The 27,588-nt window shown below is 43.3% G+C and overlaps 1 protein-coding gene across 10 annotated transcripts in view; it reads left to right on the top strand.

Moving 5' to 3' along the window:
- The window catches only part of LOC129185407 (thrombospondin type-1 domain-containing protein 7A-like), a 160,007-nt gene extending 151,597 nt beyond the window's left edge, over window positions 1–8,410 (top strand). For 2 of the 10 annotated variants that reach the window (XM_054782457.1, XM_054782462.1), the window contains 5 exons: window positions 838–920; window positions 1,022–1,235; window positions 3,152–3,239; window positions 3,392–3,693; window positions 5,173–7,968. In XM_054782457.1, coding sequence (XP_054638432.1) covers window positions 838–920; window positions 1,022–1,235; window positions 3,152–3,239; window positions 3,392–3,539 — 533 coding nt within the window. In that variant the 3' untranslated portion in view covers window positions 3,540–3,693; window positions 5,173–7,968. Of the gene's footprint in view, window positions 1–837; window positions 921–1,021; window positions 1,236–3,151; window positions 3,240–3,391; window positions 3,694–5,172 lie in introns of all 10 variants that reach the window. The other 8 variants (XM_054782461.1, XM_054782460.1, XM_054782463.1 and 5 more) reach the window with 6 other exon arrangements.
- Window positions 8,411–27,588: the final 19,178 nt, after the last annotated feature.

Raw genomic sequence — 27,588 nt, 5'->3', positions numbered from 1 at the left:
TCTAAATATGTTTTTAACATTATTAGAGCCCTCTAACCATGAAATAATACCCCTAGAGTCACCTTTTCTCCATGAAAGAAAATAAGACATAAATAAGACATGATATACTGTGTACTCACATGTTGGCATTGGGAGAGTACCGCGTACTTCCTGCAATGGCTATTGTCTCATCAATGTAACATTACTGGCACCTAGTGGCCATTGTAGAAAAGTCCATGTGACACGTTTGAATGTGTTTTCCGAGTGCTTTATATTTGTAGTCTTTATGCTTGAAAATGCTTAATTTAGGGCAACAATAGGTACAATTTGCTTTGCTTTTGATTTTTAACTAATAATAGGCCGGAAAGCGAAATTGGAACCGTAAAGTGCCGGAGGGCGACTGTAATCTGTTCCAGGGTCAAACTGTGGCAGTCATACCACCTTTATTAACTTGAAAAGCAATGTTTGAAGTCGCATTTTAACGTTCCTAACTGTCACGCACGTGTAAACAAAGCGTAATATTGAAGCATAAACACATGAAAGTCTTCGCTTTGACAACAAATTGCCGTTTTTGACCATTCTTAACTGCCGCCATGTAAAAAGGCTACGTGGAGCACTGAGGGTGATTCATGTTTTGTGTGATATATTTTGAAGACGTTAAATCCTGAATGAATCGTACGCCCTCGGGGGTTTGTTCTGAGAGGTTCTCCTGTATTTGCTAACGTTTCTTTTATTAGGTACTTTCTGAACTTCTGTTAAAGTGTTTAAGTACAGATGTTGTGAGCGAGGAGAAAAGCACCATTGTGTTCCTACGGAGACGTCTTGTAGCTTATTGGATTGTGCTGTTCTGACCTGCAGGCGGCTGCCCTCCCGTCACCCCCATGGTGGAAAACAGCGCCTGTGACCCTCCTTGTGTCCCGCCGACGTCTTTCTGCAGCGAGGTCAGTCCACAGGAAGTACAGCATGATGGGCACGAAAAAAAACATGTAGCAACAATACAAGCAAACACGCCTCAGTCCTGAGCCTCTGCTGCCCTCTGCAGGCGGGAGTGTGCACGTGCGAGGAAGGCTTCACGGAGGTGCTGTCCCCCAGCGGGCTGCTGGACCAGTGTGCCCCAATCCCCGTCCTGGAGATCCCCACAGCGAGTGACAAGAAAGGGGACGTGAAGACCAGCCGTGCCATTAACCCCACGCTGCCCGCCACCACGCAGCCCGGTCGCACCGGCCGGACCTGGTACCTGCAGCCCTACGGACCAGGTCAGAACCACAGAATCAGAGTTTTGTTGTTAGAAATTCTTGTTCTTTGAGAACTTATGTGTGTAAATGTGCTACATTGTCGTGCTGAGAATACTTTTATAAGTTTCCTGACTGCTTCAACTGATTTTATACACAACAAAATCATGAAAACATGACTGCAGTCACATGACAAGCTTTTTCTGGATGACTTCTATAAAACGTCTTCATGTGCAAAGCTGGTGGTGTTTAATCCCTGGAGTGACGCTAAAACATGAAGCTGAAAGTGCAGCTTTAATCCCTGACAGCCTCTGGTTACCTCCGCCAGGAACTTTCATGTGTGCGTGTGCTTGTTGGTTTTTGCTTGCATGCTACTTCCTTCTATGGCTTTTGATGTACAGTGCTCCCTCGTTTATCACGGGGGACAGGTTCCCAAAATAGCCCGCAATAAGTGAAATCTGCAAAGTGGCCAACTGTATTTTTTTTGGAATTATTAAATGTTTTCAGGCTGTGAAAGCCCCCACCTTACACTTGATACACTTTTCTCAGACAGGCATGAACATTTTCTCACATTTCTCTGTTGTTGAAACGCTCTCAAAGTTCACCTTCCTTTGAATTTTAACGATCGACCTACAAGGTTGGACTCAAGAAATGATGAAGAGACTCACGTTATTTCACTCTGACCGTGCCTCGTCGTCCTGGCGCCGTTCAACTGTAGCGTTTTTGTATCCTTGTTAAAACATGTTGCTCCTGTCGTCCTATTTTCCTCCCACGGTTAGCTTCTTCTCTTTCTTCTATTGTTTACAGTATTGGCGGTTAGCTAGCAGCTCGCACGGTTAGCTAGTTTGGTAGCCATGACCACAACAGGAGACTGCACGAAGGAGATTGATTGACAATGGTCTACAGCCAATCAGGATGCAGAAGACAATGGGCGGTGCAGACAGAAGGGAGAGGATAGTGAGACACCGCTGCCTCAAGCGCAGAACTGCAACACTCAACTTCCCACAATGCAATTCTTCTTAAAAAGCACTAAAAATTCGCAAAACGGTGAGTCCGTGATTGGTGAACCGCGATGGAGCGAGCGAACACTGCATACCTGAAGTAACTAGTCTACGTATTATCCTACAGTATGTTACATTTTCATCCCAATTCCCACATTGCGTATTTGTAAAGGGGGTTATTATTAGTAGTAGTAGTATTATTACCATCCATTTTCTATGCCACTTATCCTCACTAGGGCCGCTTATTATTATTACTGTTATTATTCTTCTTCAGTCCTGAGCCTTTATAATAGATAATCATGTTAAAACCTCCGCTCTGAACCGCAGCCACTTTTACAAGTTACAAGCCTTAATGTCTAATCCGGTCTAATCCAGATCTGATCCATGTTGCACACTTGGCAGCCATGTAAATGGAACATGAAATCCTATTTGACGTGTTTTCTTGTGTTTATGTACAAGCCTACAAGCTCAGTCGACGCCACGGGGGACGCAGGTTTCAGCCATTTTTTATTTTTTTAGGTGGAAATTCTAAATTTGAATGTATTTATTTCTTTTACTTTTTTACATTTTTATTGAAGCATTCATTGGAATATATTTTTATTTTTTTCCTTCTAATTTTTATTTTGCCACTCGTTGAAATATGTGGAAAATGAAAATGTAATAGTTGTTTTTACTTTTTTGATTTTAGCACTTGTTGGAATATGTAAAAATTCAAGTTTTAACATTTGACTTTATTTTTTACTTTTTTTTTTATTTTGGCTCCCATTGAAATATGTGGAAATAAAAAAAGTAATATTGTATTCTTTGGACTTTTTTGGGGTTCTTGTAGCGCTCAAATTCCAAATGTGAACATTTTATTGGTCCCAACCCGAGTACGTCAGCGCGCTTCCACTCCAGATGTTTGTCGGGATTTGTGTGAACTGCTGCTCTTCCTTGCAGACGGCAGCTTGAAGGTTTGGGTGTACGGGGTGGCGGCCGGAGCCTTCGTGCTGCTCATCTTCGTCGTGTCCATGATTTATCTTGCTTGGTAAGTACCTGTCTTCATCATCATCATCATCATCATCATGGCCGCCTTCCTCCCCGATCAATCATCCTCCAGCCCCGCCCCCTCTTCTTTTTTGCATCAACCTTTTTTGTCTTCCTATCCCCCGTGTCCACCCCCCTCGGTGGCGAGGGCAGCAGCTACTGTGCCAGGGTGCATCGCTCTCTTGCGGCCCAAGAGTGCGACGCCAACGGGGCGGTGGTGTGGACGGGCCAGAACCCCCCCGGGATGGTCTACACCTGTCCCGACTGCCAAGAGCTGGCTCAGAGCAGCGGGAGCAGCTAACCAGCAAGTGGAGGGTTCACAGCAAGCCTCGCACCCCCCGCCCCTCAAATCCCCTCCCAGCACACCCCTCCAGTTAAAGTGCCTGCCGCCTTTACCCCCTGGGGGTGGGGGGTCATATGACCGACCTGAATAGCAGGGTGAGATGATGGAGAAGGTGAGGACCCAGTAGGGGGCGCTGTAACTACAAACAAGACTCAATTCAGTACCGTAGAACCCCGCCTGATCTTCTAAGGAACGACGGGAAAACGCAGCTATTTGTGCCAAGTGAAACTCGAGTCTTCGTCAAGCGCCTGTGAGTTAGGGACACGTGAATCTTCGTCAGGCCGTGTGTCGGTGAAACTCAGAGTCTGCGTGAGTGAGTCGTTGGTGTTGGACTGGATTCTCACAAGCAAAGTTGTCGTCGTCATGAGAGGCAGGGGTGAGAGTCCGTGAATGAGTTAACGAGGACGTGTCCCCGTGAGTCCCGATTCAGTAAAAAACGTGCAGGTTTTGAACCACTGAAGATGACAGCGTTACTGTGAGCTCTGAACGCAGCCAATGGCTGAGCACTTTGACCTTTACTTCCTTCTGATCGATGCTTGCGCACCTTCATAGTCATCGTCGTCATCGTAAGGTGCAACAAATTTCATCCTCATCTTTCATGAGCATTCATTAGTGGCGAGTATCGATACATTTTACCATTTCAATGCGTTGAATAGGTCTGGCATGCGCGTCTAAAACAGGCATTTTAGGGCTTTTTGTGGCTGCGTCCCTTATTCATGAATATTTTGGATCTGTTGTGCTCAGTCTTTGACAAATTCTTCTTTTACGACTGTGATTCATCCACAAATAATGTGAAAATAACAAATATAATTGCATTTTAAAGCAAACTTAAATGACCGCTGTGTGCGCTTTGCTGCCCTCTTGTGGCCGATTGATGACATTACACCCATTTCATTCCCCTGCATCCATCTTTAATGTTTCGTCTTTGTGTTTAATCTTAAGTTCTTTGCCACTGTATTTAATTGTATAAAACACAGCACTGTGAAAAGCTAGTTAACAAGACGCTTTGCTTTGGGGGTTGTTAAAAAATGTAATGTCATGTGTTACGTCTCAAAATTGCCTAAGGAAGGATGGGACGAACAAAAGTGTCAGAAATAAAAATACCGGGCAGGGAAAAAATAACACACTGATAGGTCAATGGAAAATTAAGTATTTAATACCAGGAATAGCAAAAGAAACAACTGGCAACAAAAAACAATCCTCAAAGCCTGAACGTGAAAAATCTACTTCAGCAAAAATCACAAAAATAGCAAAAAAGCGAACCACAAAACGGACAGAACGAGTACACCTCGTGACGAAGCTTGACGGGGCGTAACATCATGTTATCTCCAGCAGGGGGCAGCAGCATCATAGTTTGCGCGTCGTCAAGTCCTCCCCTTTCCTTACAAAGTTGGTGGGCTCACAGTACATGATTGTAGTTTTTAATGGTGTACAAGTACTGCATCTTTATGAGTACCTCAACATTAGTGCTCTTCCAGCTTGTACGGGTGTACCTAATGTTGTGTCCAGCGAGTGTGGTGCTCCAGGTGTAATAATAATAATAATAATAATAATAATAATCATTATTTTCTGTCGTCTTTTACTGATGCAGCAAGAAGCCAAAGAGACCTCAGAGACAGAGGCAGCAAAACAATCGTCTCAAACCTTTGACGCTGGCCTACGACGGGGACACGGACATGTAGTCGGGACGGGGGCTTTCTTGTGCATGAAGGGAGCCGTGCCACAGGCGAGGAGAAGGAGACTTTTTTTGTAAAGAAGCCCCCCACCCTTTTTTTTTTTTTTTTTACATGTTTCTTTTTGCAAGAGCCTTCATGACCTCTGCAGTCTTCGTCAAATGCCTTTTTTTCTCGCCCATCATCCAGTAAACTTTTCCATCACAAGCGGCAGAAGACTTTTCTGCTGAGTCGCTGGAGGCTTCGGACGCTGCGACGCTTCTACGTTGCCAAAAGTCACCGCGGGGAAGAAGAGGAGGAGGAGAAGGATGAGTGGGGACGTGGGGGGGGGGATCTCCATAAAGGGGTTTAGAATTCCTTCTCCTCAATCCTTGCCTGGACTCCAAACTCCTGGCAGTGGATGGTGGACAAAAAGGGACATGTCGCCATGGAAACAGGCTGTGTTGAACGTGCACTATATTAGTGCAGCGCACGGAGCAGGAAGACGTGGAACGGGATGGAGAGACTTTCTTGGGGGGGGGCAACCTTGTGTGGTGTGTCATCCAGTGTCTTCACCTTCATTTGTGGCCACAAGGGATGGGAGACACTGCTAATCTTGGTATCACACCGATATCAAGTCACTACCGGGCCAGAACAGTCAAACCTCAGTTTTCATATGATTTGTGTTTTGTTGAAATTTTTCCCCGAAATTTGCAATATCGCCCGTGACAAACTAGTCAGTTAGCCCCGCACTGTGTCGTCACGTGGAATGGAGCGCCCAAACCAAGCACCCTCCGCGTCGCAGACTCACTGTCTGTGTTTTTTATTGAGTGCAACTGCTAAATAACCCGCCATGGGGCCAAAACAAAGTTGTGCCAGCAATTTGATAAAGAAGGTGAGAAATGCCAGGATGTGCAGGAAGTCTGCACCAACAATAACTTCCATCCGTTCCTCTTAGAATTATGTTGCGTTGTTTCTGCATGTGAAACGAGAATGATTTTCTATAAAATGTGTTTTGTTTGTTCAGATTTTTGGGTGCCTGGAATGGAGTCACTGGATTGACATTATTTCCTATGGGAGAAACTGCCGTGGTTTTCATACGTTTCGGTTTTCGTCAAACCTTTTTGAACGACTTGATAACGAAAACCGAGGCACTGCTGTATTGCAGATACCGCTACTTTTTTTACTCGAAATTTTTCAAAATCATTGAATGATTTTGGTGATCAGTCCAGGGTGTACCCCTCCTCTCACCCGTAGTCAGCTGGGATAGGCTCCAGCCTACCCGTGACCCTAGTGAGGACAAGCGGTACAGAAAATGGATGGATGGATGATTTCGGTCATTTGTGAAGAATAATATTTGCATCACCACACGCATCTGCGGACAGCTGAGTCAAGACACACATGACGCACTGCAGCGATGCCACCAAAAGAAAACTGTACAATGATTCCCTCTTATTGCATACAATTGCAAAATAACAAAACAAAAGCAAGGATTACTGTTGGCTGTCATTCAAATCCTTTCTCTTTTTTGCCCCCAAAGCCAACAAAGTACAAATACGGTGAACATACCAGAAGGATTTTGTGTGATTCGGTTTCCAACAAAATTTTTGCCCAAATTCTGCCTTGGTTTTTGTGCACCATTTCAGCAAACGAGTCTGTTTTCCCAGTACTGTATCGTCCCTGCGGAATGGAGCGCCCAAATAAAAGCACCCTACGTGTTGCTGACTCACCCATCGTCTGTGCACCGTGCACTGTTAAATAACCTGCCACGGGGCCAAAGAGAGTTGCAAATGGCAGCAATTTTATAAAGAAGGTGAGAAGCTCTATTGAATTCAAGAATGAACGCATCGCAAAATACAAAGACAGCGTCCCCCCTCCCTCTCTAATAATTAAATTATGTTTGTCATTTAGAATTATTTTTGCGTTACTTCCTGCATTTGCCTAAAACTCTAACTATATTCTTGATAAAAAAACGTATTTGTTCATATTTGTGTCTGGAACTGATGAATTGGATTTACATGATTCGCCGATCGCTTCAGTTTTCGTACGTTTCTGTTTTTGTCTGACCTTTTGGAACGAATTCATAACGAAAACCGAGGTAGCGCTCATCTATTTAACAATAATAATAATCATGGATTCCATTTTTATAGCGCTTCACAATGAAGTGAAGCCGTGATGCATTCACTTGTCAATGGTGGTCATGGAAATAAGGATGAAGGATTCAACAAGCTTTACTCCTTCTTGAACATGCAGAATTGTGAATTGTGTTATGTGATGAGCTCCAGTGTAATTGTGTGTATGTTCAAGATGAATTAAACCATTACCATCTACATGTGTAGCCTCAGCTGCCCCGGGGTGGCCTGATGGACACGTGGCTGCCAGTTAGCACCCATGGCCTCTCTGCCCACCCCCAAACATTCACTCACTTGAACACACGTGTGGGCAGCGCTGGATGCCAGGTGGCTGAAGTGTCACAACAACAGTGACTGGGTGGAGAAACCTTGCGGTTTCTGGATGACCTGCTCTCCCTCCTGAGGAGTCGCCCCGTGTCAACAATACAACCAAAAAACACAGATTTTTGTTCAGATAAACAGACGAAAACCCCAAAAAACAAGATCTCGTCACGCTAGAATCGATCCGGTACAACCCATGGTGTTGATAATGTTGATATTTGGGTCGAGTCGCCCGCCTCCAGTGGCCACATGCGACTTAAAGGTGGACCACCGTGTGCACCACCCTCATTCCAAACAAGTTCACTTGAGTAAAAACAAATCAAACTGACTCATTTCGGTCTGCTTTACTCGCAGTTTAAATTACACTTGCCTGTTGACACTTTTCAGTACAGAAGTGTACATTTGTGTACTTACTGTATTCAGTATTTTAAGTGCACACTTGCCTACTTACATTTAGTTTTTTGAGCACATAAATGCACGTTTGCTTACTTACACGTGCGTACTTACAGTTAATCTTTTGAGTGCATAAGTGCACACTTGCTTACTTACACTTAGCATATTGTGTGCTTAAGCGCACACTTGCATGCTTCCACTTATGCACACTTGCATACTTACACTTAATCTTTTGCGTAAGTCCCGGGAAGTCTTACCATACGTTTTACAAGTCTGCATGTGCTTGACTGTTTTACGTTTAAAAAATTCTTTTTTTTTACACCTCTTAACTTCTTTTTATACTCGTGTGACAATTAAGGGGGGTAAAGGAGGCATCACCCCTTTGTTTTCAGGTCAGATGAGCAATGGTTGACTTCTTTTTCCACTTGCATGACAGTTAAACATGTTAACCTCTGACTTCATGAACTTTTCTGATGACCACAGTTTGACTCTGGAACGGATTATTCCCGAAGAGAAAAGAAGTGCGTCACCCTCACGTGAGACGTCAGCATATGCCAGCAACGACGCCTTTTGTCCGCCGAAGGAGAAGGCTGACATTTCGCTGCTAGAAAAACACAAACAAACGCGGCAGGTCGGTGATGATGATGTAAAGATGGATGCCAGTCGTCTGCCGCCGGCTTCCAGGCTTTTGTTGTTCTTGCGGAGGAAGGCGCTCATGACGTGCCGGGAATCCAGGCGGGACAATGGCACAGCGGGAATGAGCGGAATATGAAACGTCAATATTAGTGGACATTCCTGGCCTCTGCTTCATAGCGCCACACGGCTCCTGGCATCCAACGCCAGGCACGGAGCTGGAACACCACCACGAATATTACTCTAAGTACTGTAGCTCTTTACTTCTACGTCATCTTTTACTCATTAAGATGTGTCTCTATTGGCACACTTGCCTACTTACACTTAGGCTTTTGAGTGCATAAGTGCACACGTGTACTTACACTTAAGTATTTTGAGTGCATACAGTATACACACTTTTGTACTTACACATAGTATTTTGCGTGCATAAGTGCACACTTGCATGTACTTACACTTAAGTATCTTGAATTCATAAGTGCACACCTGCGTACTCACACAGTCTTTTTTGAATGCATAAGTGGACACTTGCGTACTTACACTTAGTCTATTTTGAGTACATAAGTGCACACTAGCCTACTTACACTTAGTCTTTCGTGTACATATGTGCAAACTTGTGTACTTACACTTCAGTATTTTGAGCGCATACAGTAAGCACACACTTGCGTACTTACATAGTATTTAGCATGCATAAGTGCACACTTGCCTACTTACACTTAGTCCTTTGCGTACACAAGTGCAAACTTGCATGTACTCACGCTTAAGTAGCTTGTGTGCATACGTGCGCACTTGAGTACTTAGACTTAGTCTTTTTGAGTGCATAAGTGGACAGCCGCACGGCGGCCTAGTGGTTAGCGTGTCGGCCACACAGCCAGGAGATGTGGAAGATCTCCATGTGGCGTTTCCAGACTAAAGGTGACGTCTGATGGCGGCCGTGTGCAACAACCTGGAGCCTTTGTGCTGTGAAGGGTAACGATGGCGACTCCGTGGTGTGGTCGTCCTCTCCCAGACGTCCCATCACCTGTGTCGCGTTGGAGGTGTTGATGAGGGTAAGTGGCCATGCGACACCCCCCTATCGTGCCTCTGGGTGTGGAAGTTAGGGATTGTCCCAAAAGAGGAGACGCATGCTTTTAAGTGTGCAGGAAGTCCAGCCTGCAGCGACATGCGTGGCTTTTTCACCAGTGGGATGAGGCACCTTTTCCACTTATCTGCCCCCCATAGAGTGGCTGCTCTTTGGGTTAGTGAATAAAATGCTTACATTTATTGATGCAACACATCGTTGGCAACCTTACACAAACTAATGCCCGTGCTTGTGATGAAGGAAGATGGAGTCAAGATATTTTAATGACACCCTTATTTTGTTGACACAATTAGACAAATGTGAGAAAGAGCGCTCTTGTTTTGAAGGCCAGAATGTGCTGTGTGTGTGGCTGATACACGCCGGGTGCAAGAATAAACGTCACTGTCATCTTTTTTCACTCAGAACCTGCACGTCGTTAGTGGGAAATGTGAAGTGGTCTTTACATTCAAGCAGTAAAACACAACACGGTGAAAGTATACTCATCCAGCTCGAGTCGTACACACACACACACAGCTGCACCGGCTGAACTAGCCAACCCCGCTACCTCTGCAACGGAGGAGTTCCCAAGGTTTTTCGCCGCCGTTTGGACATATTTAGTGGTGTTTGTGCAGTCCCTATCATAAGAAAGCAGCGTCTAGAGCGGCACTTACCGTGCGAGTTCCCCGCACCATGACACAGCAGTCCGGACACACTGAGTGGGAACTACTGCTGTAGCTACGGAGCTGCATATCCATCGTCCAACGTGAAACTAACTTCACCACGGTACACCACGGACATGTCTGCATGGTGGTGTTGCCTTTTCTTCTTCTGGCGGCCGGAGTCGAGTGGTAACCAGCTTTGAGGCACATTACTGCATCTGCCGTGTTGGACTGTGGCCCAGAGTTACGAACGTGACACGCTAGCCTCATCTGCCCGATCTCGATATTATCCGATCTTCACAAATTCACAGCCACATCTTTGTTCGCTACACATCTTAAAACATAGCTTGGACCACTACCAAACTATCTGTCAGTCAGACATGGGAGCAGTAAGTTTTGATTATTATTTACTTTTTCTTTAGCGACTACACTGAGCTAGCATTGTGTTGAAAATGTAATGTTAGCATTGTAGCTCACCTAGCTACGCTAACCTTGCTAATGCTCTTTTGTAGCCCTGCTTTTGTGACAAACATTTCCCTGCGAAGGGGTGAGGGAGATGGACTTTCCCCCACTGTCACCCCCTCCCTTAATGAAAGCCACATTGTCCACAGCCATTGGCGCTAAAGCCTGGAGGACTTTAACTTTGGTTGGCTCTGCACTTTGATCTACTGCAGGAAGTATAAGTGCCCCCTAATTAGCAGTCTGTGGACCCGTCCGACCTTCACGGGGGAGCAGGGGGAGGTGACTGACCCACAGTGTGAGCTCTGATTGGCAGACGCACTGGCTCCAGTGATGTGGGGAACCTCAGGGTGCTCCCAGGCTGAATGCCACGTGGTTTTTAGTCCGCCACTGTGATGCAGCGTGTCCAAGGTGCGGCCCCGGGGGCCATTTGTGGCCCATGGCACAATCTGGAAGAATCAGCAGTCCTTTTACAAGAAGAAAGTCAAAATATTACGAGGAAAAAAAGCCATCTAACATCGTAATGTGATGAGGAAAAATATTGAAGCATATATAGAATATTTTTGTCAGTTGTTATTTTTTATCATGAAAGACAAACAAAACCAAATAAAGTTGGATTTTTTTTTTATTTGGTTGGGGAAAAAAGTTCTAATATGATGGGAATGATGTCCTCATTTTACAAGAAGAAAGTTGAAAGAGTGCGAAAATGAAAAAAGAAAAGCAGAAATGGAAAAAACGTTCAAGGATTTTGTGCGTCGGAAGTCAATATTTTCTTAAGCAGAAGATCCTGCACGGCAGATTACCATGGAACAGGGCACGAATTTGGGCTACGGCAGTTTGCGGAGAACTTGCTGCGACCTCTGTTCCGAGGAGCACGTGTGTGGCAGGGACGGCGAGCCGCTTCGTGGTACTCGGTGAGTACTTTTACCCACGTCTCGGTAAGCACGGAGTTACATGTCTTTTTATGGCGTACAAGTGGGATGCATGCCACCTGTCTGTTCATACTGCAGTGGCATCGCATACATAGCACATCGCATACATAGCACATAGTATACATAGCACATAGCATACATAGCACATAGCATACACAGTACATCGCATACATAACACATAGCATACATAGCACATAGCATACACAGTACATCGCATACATAACACATAGCATACATAACACATAGCATACAAAGCACATAGCATACATAGCACATCGCATACATAGCACATAGCATACATAGCACATTGCATACACAGTACATCGCATACATAACACATAGCATACATAGCACATAGCATACATAGCACATCGCATACATAGCACATCGCATACATAGCACATAGTATACATAGCACATAGCATACATAGCACATAGCATACATAGCACATAGCATACACAGTACATCGCATACATAACACATAGCATACATAACACATAGCATACATAGCACATAACATACATAGCACATCGCATACATAGCACATAGCATACATAGCACATTGCATACACAGTACATCGCATACATAACACATAGCATACATAGCACATAGCATACATAGCACATCGCATACATAGCACATCGCATACATAGCACATAGTATACATAGCACATAGCATACATAGCACATAGCATACATAGCACATAGCATACACAGTACATCGCATACATAACACATAGCATACATAGCACATAGCATACACAGTACATCGCATACATAACACATAGCATACATAGCACATCGCATACATAGCACATAGCATACATAGCACATAGCATACACAGTACATCGCATACATAACACATAGCATACATAACACATAGCATACATAGCACATAGCATACATAGCACATCGCATACATAGCACATAGCATACATAGCACATTGCATACACAGTACATCGCATACATAACACATAGCATACATAGCACATAGCATACATAGCACATCGCATACATAGCACATCGCATACATAGCACATAGTATACATAGCACATAGCATACATAGCACATAGCATACATAGCACATAGCATACACAGTACATCGCATACATAACACATAGCATACATAGCACATAGCATACATAGCACATCGCATACATAGCACATAGCATACATAGCACATCGCATACATAGCACATAGCATACATAGCACATAGCATACATAGCACATTGCATACACAGTACATCGCATACATAACACATAGCATACATAGCACATAGCATACATAGCACATTGCATACATAGCACATAGCATACATAGCACATAGCATACATAGCACATCGCATACATAGCACATCGCATACATAGCACATAGTATACATAGCACATAGCATACATAGCACATAGCATACATAGCACATAGCATACATAGCACATAGCATACACAGTACATCGCATACATAACACATAGCATACATAGCACATAGCATACATAGCACATCGCATACATAGCACATAGCATACATAGCACATCGCATACATAGCACATAGCATACATAGCACATAGCATACATAGCACATTGCATACACAGTACATCGCATACATAACACATAGCATACATAGCACATAGCATACATAGCGCATCGCATACATAGCACATAGCATACATAGCACATTGCATACATAACACATAGCATACATAGCACATTGCATACATAGTACATAGCATACATAGCACATAGCATACACAGTACATTGCATACATAACACATAGCATACATAGCACATAGCATACATAGCACATCGCATACATAGCACATAGCATACATAGCACATAGCATACATAGCACATTGCATACATAGCACATTGCATACACAGTACATTGCATACATAACACATAGCATACATAGCACATAGCATACATAGCGCATCGCATACATAACACATAGCATACATAGCACATAGCATACATAGCACATCGCATACATAGCACATAGCATACATAGCACATAGCATACATAGCACATTGCATACACAGTACATCGCATACATAACACATAGCATACATAGCACATCGCATACATAGCACATCTCATACATAGCGCATCGCATACATAGCACATAGCATACATAGCACATCGCATACATAGCACATCTCATACATAGCACATAGCATACATAGCACATAGCATACATAGCACATCGCATACATAGCAGATTAAAATGGTTTTATTATGAGAAACTAAATCAAATTAAGTTGTCATTTTTGGAGAATGAGGTTGGAAAAAAGGGATCATATTATGGGAATAAAGACATACAGTAGTAAGAAAAGAAAATTCACATGAAGAAAGTTGAATGAAGTGGAAAAAACCCAGCAGAAATGGAAAAAAGCTTAGGTATGCTCATGTAGATATGCTTATGTAGATATGATTAAGTAAATATGCTTATGTAGATATGCTTATGTAGATATGCTTAAGTAAATATGCTTATGTAGATATGCTTAAGTAGATATGCTTATGTAGATATGATTAAGGAAATATGCTTATGTAGATATGCTTAAGTAAATATGCTTATGTAGATATGCTTAAGTAGATATGATTATGTAGATATGCTTATGTAGATATGATTAAGTAGATATGCTAAACACGATTAATATCAACTCCACTCTTTGCTCTTTTCCCATCTTTGCTGTTGTTTGTTTGAGATTTACGAACATATCCCTGTTCTTCTGCTGTTACTATCCGCTAACTAGTCCCCGTTCTTTTGCTGTTACTATCCGCTAACTAGTCCCCGTTCTTCTGCTGTTACTATCCGCTAACTAGTCCCCGTTCTTCTGCTGTTACTATCCGCTAACTAGTCCCCGTTCTTCTGCTGTTACTATCCGCTAACTAGTCCCCGTTCTTCTGCTGTTACTATCCGCTAACTAGTCCCCGTTCTTCTGCTGTTACTATCCGCTAACTAGTCCCCGTTCTTTTGCTGTTACTATCCGCTAACTAGTCCCCGTTCTTCTGCTGTTACTATCCGCTAACTAGTCCCCGTTCTTCTGCTGTTACTATCCGCTAACTAGTCCCCGTTCTTCTGCTGTTACTATCCGCTAACTAGTCCCCGTTCTTTTGCTGTTACTATCCGCTAACTAGTCCCCGTTCTTCTGCTGTTACTATCCGCTAACTAGTCCCCGTTCTTCTGCTGTTACTATCCGCTAACTAGTCCCCGTTCTTCTGCTGTTACTATCCGCTAACTAGTCCCCGTTCTTCTGCTGTTACTATCCGCTAACTAGTCCCCGTTCTTTTGCTGTTACTATCTGCTAACTAGTCCCCGTTCTTCTGCTGTTACTATCTGCTAACTAGTCCCTGTTCTTCTGCTGTTACTATCCGCTAACTAGTCCCCGTTCTTTTGCTGTTACTATCCGCTAACTAGTCCCCGTTCTTCTGCTGTTACTATCCGCTAACTAGTCCCCGTTCTTCTGCTGTTACTATCCGCTAACTAGTCCCCGTTCTTCTGCTGTTACTATCCGCTAACTAGTCCCCGTTCTTCTGCTGTTACTATCCGCTAACTAGTCCCCGTTCTTTTGCTGTTACTATCTGCTAACTAGTCCCCGTTCTTCTGCTGTTACTATCCGCTAACTAGTCCCCGTTCTTTTGCTGTTACTATCTGCTAACTAGTCCCCGTTCTTCTGCTGTTACTATCTGCTAACTAGTCCCTGTTCTTCTGCTGTTACTATCCGCTAACTAGTCCCCGTTCTTTTGCTGTTACTATCCGCTAACTAGTCCCCGTTCTTCTGCTGTTACTATCCGCTAACTAGTCCCCGTTCTTCTGCTGTTACTATCCGCTAACTAGTCCCCGTTCTTTTGCTGTTACTATCCGCTAACTAGTCCTTGTTCTTCTGCTGTTACTATCCGCTAACTAGTCCCCGTTCTTCTGCTGTTACTATCCGCTAACTAGTCCCCGTTCTTCTGCTGTTACTATCCGCTAACTAGTCCCCGTTCTTCTGCTGTTACTATCCGCTAACTAGTCCCCGTTCTTTTGCTGTTACTATCCGCTAACTAGTCCTTGTTCTTCTGCTGTTACTATCCGCTAACTAGTCCCCGTTCTTCTGCTGTTACTATCCGCTAACTAGTCCCCGTTCTTCTGCTGTTACTATCCGCTAACTAGTCCCCGTTCTTCTGCTGTTTCTGCTAACTAGTCCCCGTTCTTCTGCTGTTACTATCCGCTAACTAGTCCCCGTTCTTCTGCTGTTACTATCCGCTAACTAGTCCCCGTTGTTCTGCTGTTACTATCTGCTAACTAGTCCCCGTTCTTCTGCTGTTACTATCTGCTAACTAGTCCCCGTTCTTCTGCTGTTACTATCCGCTAACTAGTCCCCGTTCTTCTGCTGTTACTATCCGCTAAGTAGTCCCCGTTCTTCTGCTGTTACTATCCGCTAACTAGTCCCCGTTCTTCTGCTGTTACTATCCGCTAACTAGTCCCCGTTCTTCTGCTGTTACTATCTGCTAACTAGTCCCCGTTCTTCTGCTGTTACTATCCGCTAACTAGTCCCCGTTCTTCTGCTGTTACTATCCGCTAACTAGTCCCCGTTCTTCTGCTGTTACTATCCGCTAACTAGTCCCCGTTCTTCTGCTGTTACTATCCGCTAACTAGTCCCCGTTCTTTTGCTGTTACTATCCGCTAACTAGTCCCCGTTCTTCTGCTGTTACTATCTGCTAACTAGTCCCCGTTCTTCTGCTGTTACTATCCGCTAACTAGTCCCCGTTCTTCTGCTGTTACTATCCGCTAACTAGTCCCCGTTCTTCTGCTGTTACTATCCGCTAACTAGTCCCCGTTCTTCTGCTGTTTCTGCTAACTAGTCCCCGTTCTTCTGCTGTTACTATCCGCTAACTAGTCCCCGTTCTTCTGCTGTTACTATCTGCTAACTAGTCCCCGTTCTTCTGCTGTTACTATCTGCTAACTAGTCCCCGTTCTTCTGCTGTTACTATCTGCTAACTAGTCCCCGTTCTTCTGCTGTTACTATCCGCTAACTAGTCCCCGTTCTTCTGCTGTTACTATCCGCTAACTAGTCCCCGTTCTTCTGCTGTTACTATCCGCTAAGTAGTCCCCGTTCTTCTGCTGTTACTATCCGCTAACTAGTCCCCGTTCTTCTGCTGTTACTATCTGCTAACTAGTCCCCGTTCTTCTGCTGTTACTATCCGCTAAGTAGTCCCCGTTCTTCTGCTGTTACTATCCGCTAACTAGTCCCCGTTCTTCTGCTGTTACTATCCGCTAAGTAGTCCCCGTTCTTCTGCTGTTACTATCCGCTAACTAGTCCCCGTTCTTCTGCTGTTACTATCCGCTAACTAGTCCCCGTTCTTCTGCTGTTACTATCTGCTAACTAGTCCCCGTTCTTCTGCTGTTACTATCTGCTAACTAGTCCCCGTTCTTCTGCTGTTACTATCCGCTAACTAGTCCCCGTTCTTCTGCTGTTTCTGCTAACTAGTCCCCGTTCTTCTGCTGTTACTATCCGCTAAGTAGTCCCCGTTCTTCTGCTGTTACTATCCGCTAACTAGTCCCCGTTCTTCTGCTGTTACTATCCGCTAACTAGTCCCCGTTCTTCTGCTGTTACTATCCGCTAACTAGTCCCCGTTCTTCTGCTGTTACTATCCGCTAACTAGTCCCCGTTCTTCTGCTGTTACTATCCGCTAAGTAGTCCCCGTTCTTCTGCTGTTACTATCCGCTAAGTAGTCCCCGTTCTTCTGCTGTTACTATCTGCTAACTAGTCCCCGTTCTTCTGCTGTTACTATCCGCTAACTAGTCCCCGTTCTTCTGCTGTTACTATCCGCTAAGTAGTCCCCGTTCTTCTGCTGTTACTATCTGCTAACTAGTCCCCGTTCTTCTGCTGTTACTATCCGCTAACTAGTCCCCGTTCTTCTGCTGTTACTATCCGCTAACTAGTCCCCGTTCTTCTGCTGTTACTATCCGCTAACTAGTCCCCGTTCTTCTGCTGTTACTATCTGCTAACTAGTCCCCGTTCTTCTGCTGTTACTATCCGCTAACTAGTCCCCGTTCTTCTGCTGTTACTATCCGCTAAGTAGTCCCCGTTCTTCTGCTGTTACTATCCGCTAACTAGTCCCCGTTCTTCTGCTGTTACTATCTGCTAACTAGTCCCCGTTCTTCTGCTGTTACTATCCGCTAACTAGTCCCCGTTCTTCTGCTGTTACTATCCGCTAAGTAGTCCCCGTTCTTCTGCTGTTACTATCCGCTAACTAGTCCCCGTTCTTCTGCTGTTACTATCCGCTAACTAGTCCCCGTTCTTCTGCTGTTACTATCCGCTAACTAGTCCCCGTTCTTCTGCTGTTACTATCCGCTAACTAGTCCCCGTTCTTCTGCTGTTACTATCCGCTAACTAGTCCCCGTTCTTCTGCTGTTACTATCCACTAAGTAGTCCCCGTTCTTCTGCTGTTACTATCCGCTAACTAGTCCCCGTTCTTCTGCTGTTACTATCTGCTAACTAGTCCCCGTTCTTCTGCTGTTACTATCCGCTAAGTAGTCCCCGTTCTTCTGCTGTTACTATCCGCTAACTAGTCCCCGTTCTTCTGCTGTTACTATCCGCTAACTAGTCCCCGTTCTTCTGCTGTTACTATCCGCTAACTAGTCCCCGTTCTTCTGCTGTTACTATCCGCTAACTAGTCCCCGTTCTTCTGCTGTTACTATCCGCTAACTAGTCCCCGTTCTTCTGCTGTTACTATCCGCTAAGTAGTCCCCGTTCTTCTGCTGTTACTATCCGCTAACTAGTCCCCGTTCTTCTGCTGTTACTATCTGCTAACTAGTCCCCGTTCTTCTGCTGTTACTATCCGCTAAGTAGTCCCCGTTCTTCTGCTGTTACTATCCGCTAACTAGTCCCCGTTCTTCTGCTGTTACTATCCGCTAAGTAGTCCCCGTTCTTCTGCTGTTACTATCCGCTAACTAGTCCCCGTTCTTCTGCTGTTACTATCCGCTAACTAGTCCCCGTTCTTCTGCTGTTACTATCCGCTAACTAGTCCCCGTTCTTCTGCTGTTACTATCCGCTAACTAGTCCCCGTTCTTCTGCTGTTACTATCCGCAGTCATCATTTTTCCTCATCACATTCCAAGGCTGTTCTTTGTGTCTCTTAGTATTTGGACTTTATTTGTGTCCAGCTGGAGCAGTTTTTTCCATTTGTGCTGTTTTGATTTTCTGGCTAATTGAACGTTCTTCTGCGAAACCTTCTTGTTCAAATGACGGCTCTGCTGCCATGAAATCATAACGTCCTCACCAGCCTAATATCTCCACATGCCAACTTTACTTGGTTTTGTTTGCTTCTCCAAGGATCACCACTTAGAAAACAGAACCACTTTTTGTTCTTTCAAATTTCAGCTCTTTGCTCGTAAAACGATGGCTTTTCCTCGTTAAATTTCAACTTTTTTCTCTTCATATTTGGACTTTATTCTTTTAAAACGACTGCAAATTTTTGACATTTTAGCCGTTATTTTTTTTTCTACTTTCCTTGTTAAAATTCTATTTTTGGAATGCACCGCGGGCCGCTCATGGCGCCCCGGGCCGCACTTTGTACACCCCTGGCTTCCATTTCTTCTTGCCATTTATGCACGTGGCGGGCGGTGGGGGAAAAGCGGGAGGGGGGCTTTTAATGAGATGCGTTGTTGACCCGTCAGCCTTGGTGGTTCACGTGTGAGCTTACGTAACTTCCTTCACGCTCGCCTGCCTTCACTTCCCATCTGCTTCTCTTGCATCACGTGTGTCTCCACCACCCGGACACCACAGCTAAAACACATGACAAGATGCTGGAAAGGGATTTGGATCTACAATCAATCGAACGTGTTTGAAGGCCCGCTGAAGGTGGATCGCATTTGGGTCACCTGACTGAGGGGTCCTTCCAACACATCAAGTCAAGGATGGCGTCACAGCTCGCTGTATGATGATGATGATGATGATGATTGGTCTCTTGGGTGGAATGGACACAAAGAGTCCAAAGAGCGAGGCTCTTGACATCTCCAGAGGCATCTTCAGCTGGGCATGCAAGCCACAATAGCCGCACAGATGACCATCTGCTTCTCACGCCATTTGTCAGGGAACTCTGAAGAGCAGCCAGGGTGAATGGATGAAGCTTTAAATACCTTAACAGCTGCAGTGCGGAGGCGACTCCAAAGAAGGCTTTTCATTGGAGGATCCGACACCCTGCTGTCAAACTTACGACAGTGGCCCAGTCTAAAAACCAACAGTGCCTAAACTGCTCCTGGGATGAACACATGAACATGATCTGAGACAGCAAGCAAACCCAGCAAGTGCATCAGTTCGGGGGGAGATGATGAGTTGAGGATTTGCTTGCTCTCTCGTGGCAACAAACCTTTGCGGCATCGCCTCCTGTCGGCCTTTGCTCATATCGGCGCTCTCACTAACGCCACGTACGCTCTACTGACGCATCCTGTGCTGGAGGTGTTGCACAGCACATGATGATGGCATGTGGACACACGGTACACGGTACACGGTACACAGTACACGGTACACGGTACACGGTACACGGTACACAGCACTGCACGGGTCCCACAGCGTTGTACATTAGCGCTCAGGGCACGGCTGGCCGAGGGTTTTTTGTTGGACTGTGGGCACTTTCTAAAAACATAATTTAACAAGAAAAATAAAAAAAACAACAGCAATTTTACAAGACAAAAAAGTTGTAATCTCAGGCAATTTCACGAGAATCAACTTGTAACTTTATGAGGAAAAGAAAGTTCATTTCAGTAGCGTGGATTGAAATACTCAAGAAAACAAGTCCAGTCCAGGGTTCTGGTAAGAAGGCTAAGACCATTAGTCCAACGGATGGATGGATGGATGGATGGATGGATGGATGGATGGATGGATGGATGGATGGATGGATGATGGATGGATGGATGATGGATGGATGATGGATGGATGGATGGATGGATGGATGGATGGATGGATGGATGGATAGATGGATGGATGGATGATGGATGGATGGATGGATGGATGGATGATGGATGGATGATGGATGGATGGATGATGGATGGATGGATGATGGATGGATGGATGGATGGATGGATGGATGATGGATGGATGGATGGATGGATGATGGATGGATGGATGATGGATGGATGGATGGATGGATGGATGGATGATGGATGGATGGATGGATGGATGATGGATGGATGGATGGATGGATGGATGGAAGGGAGGAAGGAAGAGAGGAAGGAAGGAAGGAAGAAAGGAAAAAGTGTTTTTTTTCTCCAAATCATCATATAATGAGAAAGAAACAAAAGTAAATGGTAAATTATGCTGCGGAAAAATATATAATGTTATGAGAATAAAGTCATAATAATGAGAAGATACATAAGAAAGTTGATAGCAGCAGAAATGGCAAAAAGAGCTGGCATTTGATGAGAATAAAGTCAAAAGATGAAAAGAATCTGTTTGTGTTCTGAATGGATGTGGATGAAATGTTCAGGAATTGTCACAAATGGGACATGAAAGAACTGATTACATTTTGGGGGTGATCAGAATCACCGTCTGGATCCAGGAATTTTTTCAAAGTGTTCTTTAACATTGTAAGATTCGAACATTTTTGGCAACTGCACAAAAAAATGGTCAGAGCATTGTTTGGGATGTCTAGCCTACCCAGTACATTGTGCTATCATGCTCGGTGTTGGCATGTTAATGTTAGCATGTTAGCATTTCTACTATGCTAACGTTAGGATGCTATTTTCATGGGTAGACACATATTAACACTAACCACTGTCATGCTAGGACTTAGAACATTAACATTAACATTAGGATTGTGGCATTTTTAGCCGTTTTCATGGATAGACACTTACATGAACACTTAGCACTACCATGCTAGGTGTTAGCATGCTAACATTAGCATGTTAGCATTGCTAGCATGCTAACATTAGCATAGCATTTTTATCCATTTTCATGGGCAGACAATATTATGCTAGGTGTTACCATTGTTAGCATGCTAATGTGAGCATACTCGCATTTTGTGCGATTTTGATGAATATGAACTTAAGCAGGGCTGCATGGTGGTCTAGTGGTTAGCATGTTGGCCACACGGTCACAGTCTGGAGATGGGAAGACCTGGGTTCGTTTCTCCCTTGGGCATTTCTGTGTGGAGTTTGCATGTTCTCCCCGTGTGTGTGTGGGTTTTCTCCGTGTACTCCGCTTTCCTCCCACATTCCAAAAACATGCATGTTAGCTTCATTAGAGACTCTAAATGGTACATAGGTATGAATGTGAGTGTGAATGGTTGTTTGTCTATATGTGCCCTGCCATTGGCCGGCAACCAGTCCAGGGTGTATCCCGCTTGTCGCCCAAAGTCAGCTGGGATAGGCTCCAACATACCCCCGTGAACCTAATGAGGAGAAGCGCTATAGAAAATGGGTGAACTTAAGCAGACACGTAGAGGTATCATGCTACGTGTTAGCATCCTAAAGTTAGCATGTTAGAATGCTAACATCATTATACTAACATCGTTACCCTTCTCAGAGGTAGTCACTTATATCAACATTTATATCACTTAACATGCTAACGTTAGCATGTTAACATTGTCCTTTAAGTCATTCAAACCCATCCATGGCATGTTTTCATGGTCAAGGAATCTAAATATGTAGATACAAATAAATGTAGCACTACTATTAAAAACAAATGCCCAAAATGGTCCAATCTCGCAGTGTTAAAGAATCCGTTTTAAAAATTCCTGGATCCAGATGGTGATCCGGATCACACCCAAAATGTAATCACTTCTTCCATATCCCATTTCCCACAATTCCTGAACATTTCATCCACATCCATTCACAATTTTTCAGGTTATTTTTGAACACAGACAAACAGATAAATGCCGGCAAAAGCATAATCTCCTTGGCGGAGGTAATAAATGCAGGATATCAACCAAGCAATGACTTATTATTCCTGATGACATAATAATGATAGATGAAAGAAATGCAGGATTGGTGTTGTGTGTTGTCTTTGTTGTGTGCACATGTTGGGACATACAGATGGTTGATGTTGTTATGACTCGTGTGGAGGGGGGTTCAGGTCATCACCCTTCTAATTCTAGTTAGCATCATTCACTTTCAAAGCAAAGGGGAACGAGCCAATCCCTAATGGTGATGCAGCACACCAGCAAAGGGCAATGAAACCTAACGGGCTAATAAAAAGTGATGAAGACAAATGAGCAATGTCCCAGGCGGGGTGTCCCCTTGATCGTCTACTGTACTGTACAGCATCCAAACCAATGAAAGCTTTCTGTCTCATCCTTTGCTAAAAGTGCTGAGTCACGTTAAAGGAAGCTCTGTCAAGTCTTGGGAGGCCAAGAAAAACAAAAGTGTCCTTGAGTCATTGTCCAGCAGTGCTACGCTATGTTCCACACAGCCCGCAGTGACCTTTGGTGGTTCTTCTGTCCGCTTCCAGATCTCTCCGCCCCAGCACGAATTGATTCTGTAAACATATGCACCCCCATTCCCACACCAGCCACCACCAATACCAATGCTGGCGTTAGCTTCTAATCGTTCAGCACAGAGATGTCCTCAGGCAAACGTTCAATCCATCCAATACTGGGGGGAACTTTGACCGTATTTCAAGTCCTCAGGGCTACTTTATAGTTCAAAGGTTAAAAGGTCTTCAAAAGCAACCAGCTCAGTAAACACTAAAGAGTCCCTTGGAAACGGAATGTGCACATACAGTACTCCCCCAAGAAAGTACGGCATACTTTAGTACTCCTTGTACTACTACTCCACATCCAGTGGTGGGTCTGATTGGTTGGCACACGTACACATTAGCCAATGACAACACAACTCAACACAACATGCTGCTTTTAAATGAAGCTTTTTATGATGAAGGGAGAATAAAACTCCAAAGCTACATGGTCCTGTGTGAAGAAGTGATGCCCCCTGGAGCTAATAAGTGGTTGGCCCCCCTTAGCAGCAACAACTGCAATCAACTTGCAATGAGTCTCTTCCAGTGCTGGGGAGGAATTTTGCAGAATTGTTGTCATTCAGCCACATTGGAGGCTTTTCCTTTTTAAAGGTCATGCCACAGCATCTCAATAGGATTCAGGTCAGGACTTGGACTAGACCACTCCAAAGTCTTCATCCATTCAGAGGTGGACTTGCTGGTGTGTTTTGGATCATTGTCCTGCTGCAGAACCCAAGTTGCTTTCAGCTTGAGGTCACCAGCAGATGGCCGGACATTCTCCTGGTTCCATTTATCACAGCAAGTCTTCCAGGTGCTGAAGACCATCACACCACCACCACCATGTTTTACTGTTGCTAGGATGTTCTTTTTCTGAAAGTTACGCCAAATGTAATGGGACACACACCTTCCAACTTTTGAGTATCAAGATGTTTTTGAGCCTTAATGTTGTTTTTGTTCAGCAGTGGTTTTGGTCTTGGAACTCTGCCATGCAGGCCGTTTTTGCCCAGTGTCTTTCTTATGGTGGAGTCATGAACACTGGCCTTAACTGAGGCAAGTGAGGCCTGCACTTCTTTGGATGTTGTTGTGGGGTCTTTTGTGACCTCTTGGATGAGTCGTCGCTGCACTCTTGTGTTGAGTTGTGTTGTCATTGACTAATATTTACATTTGTTTGATGATATGAAACATTTAAGTGTGACAAACATGCAAAAAAATAAGAAATCAGGAAGGAGGCAAAGACTTTCTCACACTACTGCACATCAGGGGTGTCCATGCCTTTTCCAGCGAAGGCCGCACCGTGAAAAATGAAAGGATGCAACTTTGCCACTTTGATATGTAGTAATATGCAAAGACGTTACATATATGTTGGGATATAAATGAAAAAGCGTATTATTGTTGATACGTTTTCCCCATTTGGCAGTTTTTTCCCCAACGACCGATGTGGGGACAAGCAGCATCGAAAATGAATGAATGATTGTTGTTTTAAAATGTTGCAAATATTTCAGCTTTCTCCTTGAACAATCTTTGTAAATGTTCTTGGTTGAATATTATGACTTATTGCCATCATATTTTGACTTTACTCTTGTCTTTTTTCCCAACCTAACTTTTCAAAAGTGACAACTTTATTTTGTTTTGGTCCTCATAATATTAGGACTTTTCATTTTCAATATTTTAATATTTCAATTCTATGCTACAAAATCATGGTTTGACTTTATTCTCGTAAAATGATGGTGCTTTTGTTGTTGTTTTTATAGATTTCAAGTCCATGCTACTAAAATAATCACATTTTTTTGTTGTCTTCAATGAATTTATTACCAAATGATGTGGATGTCAAAAAATACATCATATCAAATATGTCTTATTTAAACCTCAATGAACAGCTACAAAAGTATATAATGCCTCCTAATTTCTCACGAACAAATCGACTCTAAGAGCACCACAGCGCCCCCACCCCCGCCCAGTGACAGAGACGTCGCCACACATCTCAACCAATGACATTCACCTTTAGCGGAAAACAAGACGAGGAAAAAAAAGAAATCGGCTCCCCATTGGCTCACAACAACGCGAGCCGCGTCCTGTCGTGCATTTTGAAGAGCCGGCTCTTGGAGCCGATTCGTTCGCGCCCGACACATCACTAGTCCGTACGGAAATGTCCATATGGAGCCGGCGTTTTCAGACTTTGCCCATCTGGGAGCCGTTGTCAAAAAATACCCAGAACGCCGTTCCCGTGAAATACTTTTGATCTGAAAAGGTTTGCGTTACCTTTAAAGCGGCGATAGCAGCTATCTTTTACTCCTTTGTTGTATTGACGCTCTTCAATCGGTGTTCCATGTTGACGACGTCAGAAACAAAGACATCACGTTCTTGTCCAATGGTGAGTTTCTTCTCATAATGTGTTGACTTTATTGTTGTGAAATTACAGCCATTTTTTGTAATTTTCCAACAATTTCAATGTTCTTGTGGTATACTTTTCTTCTTGTAATTACCACTTTGCTCCCATAACATTTGGACTTTTATTTATTTCCACATTACAACTTTTTCTGCAACCTGAATTTTGAAAAATTATAACTTTATTTGTGGTTTTGTTCGTTACGTCTTTTTTCTTTAACATTTCAACTTTATGCTACTAAAATGATGTTATTTTTTCCTCATAATTTTACGACATCATTCTCGTAAAATGACGACTTTTTTTCTCGTTAGAGTCCAACTTTTTTTTCTTGATGTTTCGATTTGATTGTTGTGAAAATCACAGATGTTTTTTCGCCCCCATTTTTGCTGTGGTTGTTTTGTTTTTTTTTGTTTTTAGTTTTCTTGTTAAATTCTATTTCTAGAATGTGCTGTGCACTATTGACTTCATTTTGTTCAAGCAATTGTCATGCATGCTGTATATTATTGAATTATATATACCAGGGTATTTACTACATATTGTTGATTTGATCAATATCTTCTATATTGTTTGTAATTATGTTCTACGTCACAGGTGTCAAACTCAAGGCCCGCAGGCTGGATTTGGCCCGCTATTTCATTTTATGTGGCCCGCGAAAACCTTGGAATAATGCATGTCAAAAGGACACTTATTTTAATATTAATTTTACAAATATTTGTACATAATTTTGTTAGTAATATTCATTTTGTCTTTACTTTTTTAAGCTTTATTTTTTATTATTTTACTTTTATACTATTGTAAAATGATATTTATATTGTTGTATTTTTATACATATATGCTATAATTTATTTTTTTAACTTAATATAAATATATTTGATTAAGTACACATTTTAATATAATTTGAATTTTTAATTTTAATTTGAATAATTTCATAAACATTTACCATTACATTTACAATAAATAATAAAATAATATTTAAAGTAAAAAAAAAATATTACTAACAAAAACAACATCAAAATATATTTTTTTTAAATCAAAAAGACAATCTTTCTTGCTAAATGTTTTTGTTGTCAATATTGACAGAAAAAGCTTATATTTGTTTCAAATCCAATTTAAAATGACTATTTTTGATTAGTTATGAATGAAAAATGAATGTAATAATTATTAACGAATTTCTAAAATAGAATTATAAAAAGTGGCCCACTGTGAAAACGAATGTGACGCCCCTGTTCTACGTTGTCCGTTATTCGTAAAAGTCGCATTTTCAGTACCTGGCGGGAGCAAGGACTCATCGCCATCGCCGTCCCCGTAAAGAGGCGTTTCCGGAAGTGACGTCGGTGAGGGTGCATTCGCGTGTAAACAGGCATGGCGGCGTGCCGGACAGAGGATGTTTACAGCGATTTTAGCGAAGATTTGAGCCATGTGTCAACAGTTGTCGAGAAGGAAGAAACACCTGGAGATGAAATACGTAGAGAACTTGCAGAACGGGGAATTAAGTCGTATTTATTCGAACCAACGATGATGAAGAGACATGGAGATGAAGAGGATGGTAAGTGTAAATGACCTTGGAGTTGCTTCAATTATTGTTTTAAATGGGCTTCTTAATGAGTGTAAAGGGGTCTTTATAGCCTTTTTTAGTGTGTATTTCGTTGCTGCTGCCAACGCCAACTTCCATCCATTTTCTATGCCGCTGATCCTCACTATCGCTGTGCAAATGTGTTTCATAACATGTATAATGCTGTAAAGGTGTTGTTCCTTAACAGCAGTCTTCAGTGAAATGAACATTGCAAGGAACAGAATGCGTCCATTTGGCTGTCGTTCTCTGTAGTCTTAAACTTAAAAGAAAACAAGCTTAGCGTATCACTCGGACACCGTGAACATCCAGCGGCAACTCGACATTTTGGCACGACTACTGTTTTGATGAAAATTATACCAAACAAAGTC

This window comes from Dunckerocampus dactyliophorus, chromosome 7 (genome assembly GCF_027744805.1).
Source record: "Dunckerocampus dactyliophorus isolate RoL2022-P2 chromosome 7, RoL_Ddac_1.1, whole genome shotgun sequence".
In the NCBI taxonomy this organism is placed as follows: Eukaryota; Metazoa; Chordata; class Actinopteri; order Syngnathiformes; family Syngnathidae; genus Dunckerocampus; species Dunckerocampus dactyliophorus.
This window is presented reverse-complemented; position numbering and strand designations above follow the sequence as displayed.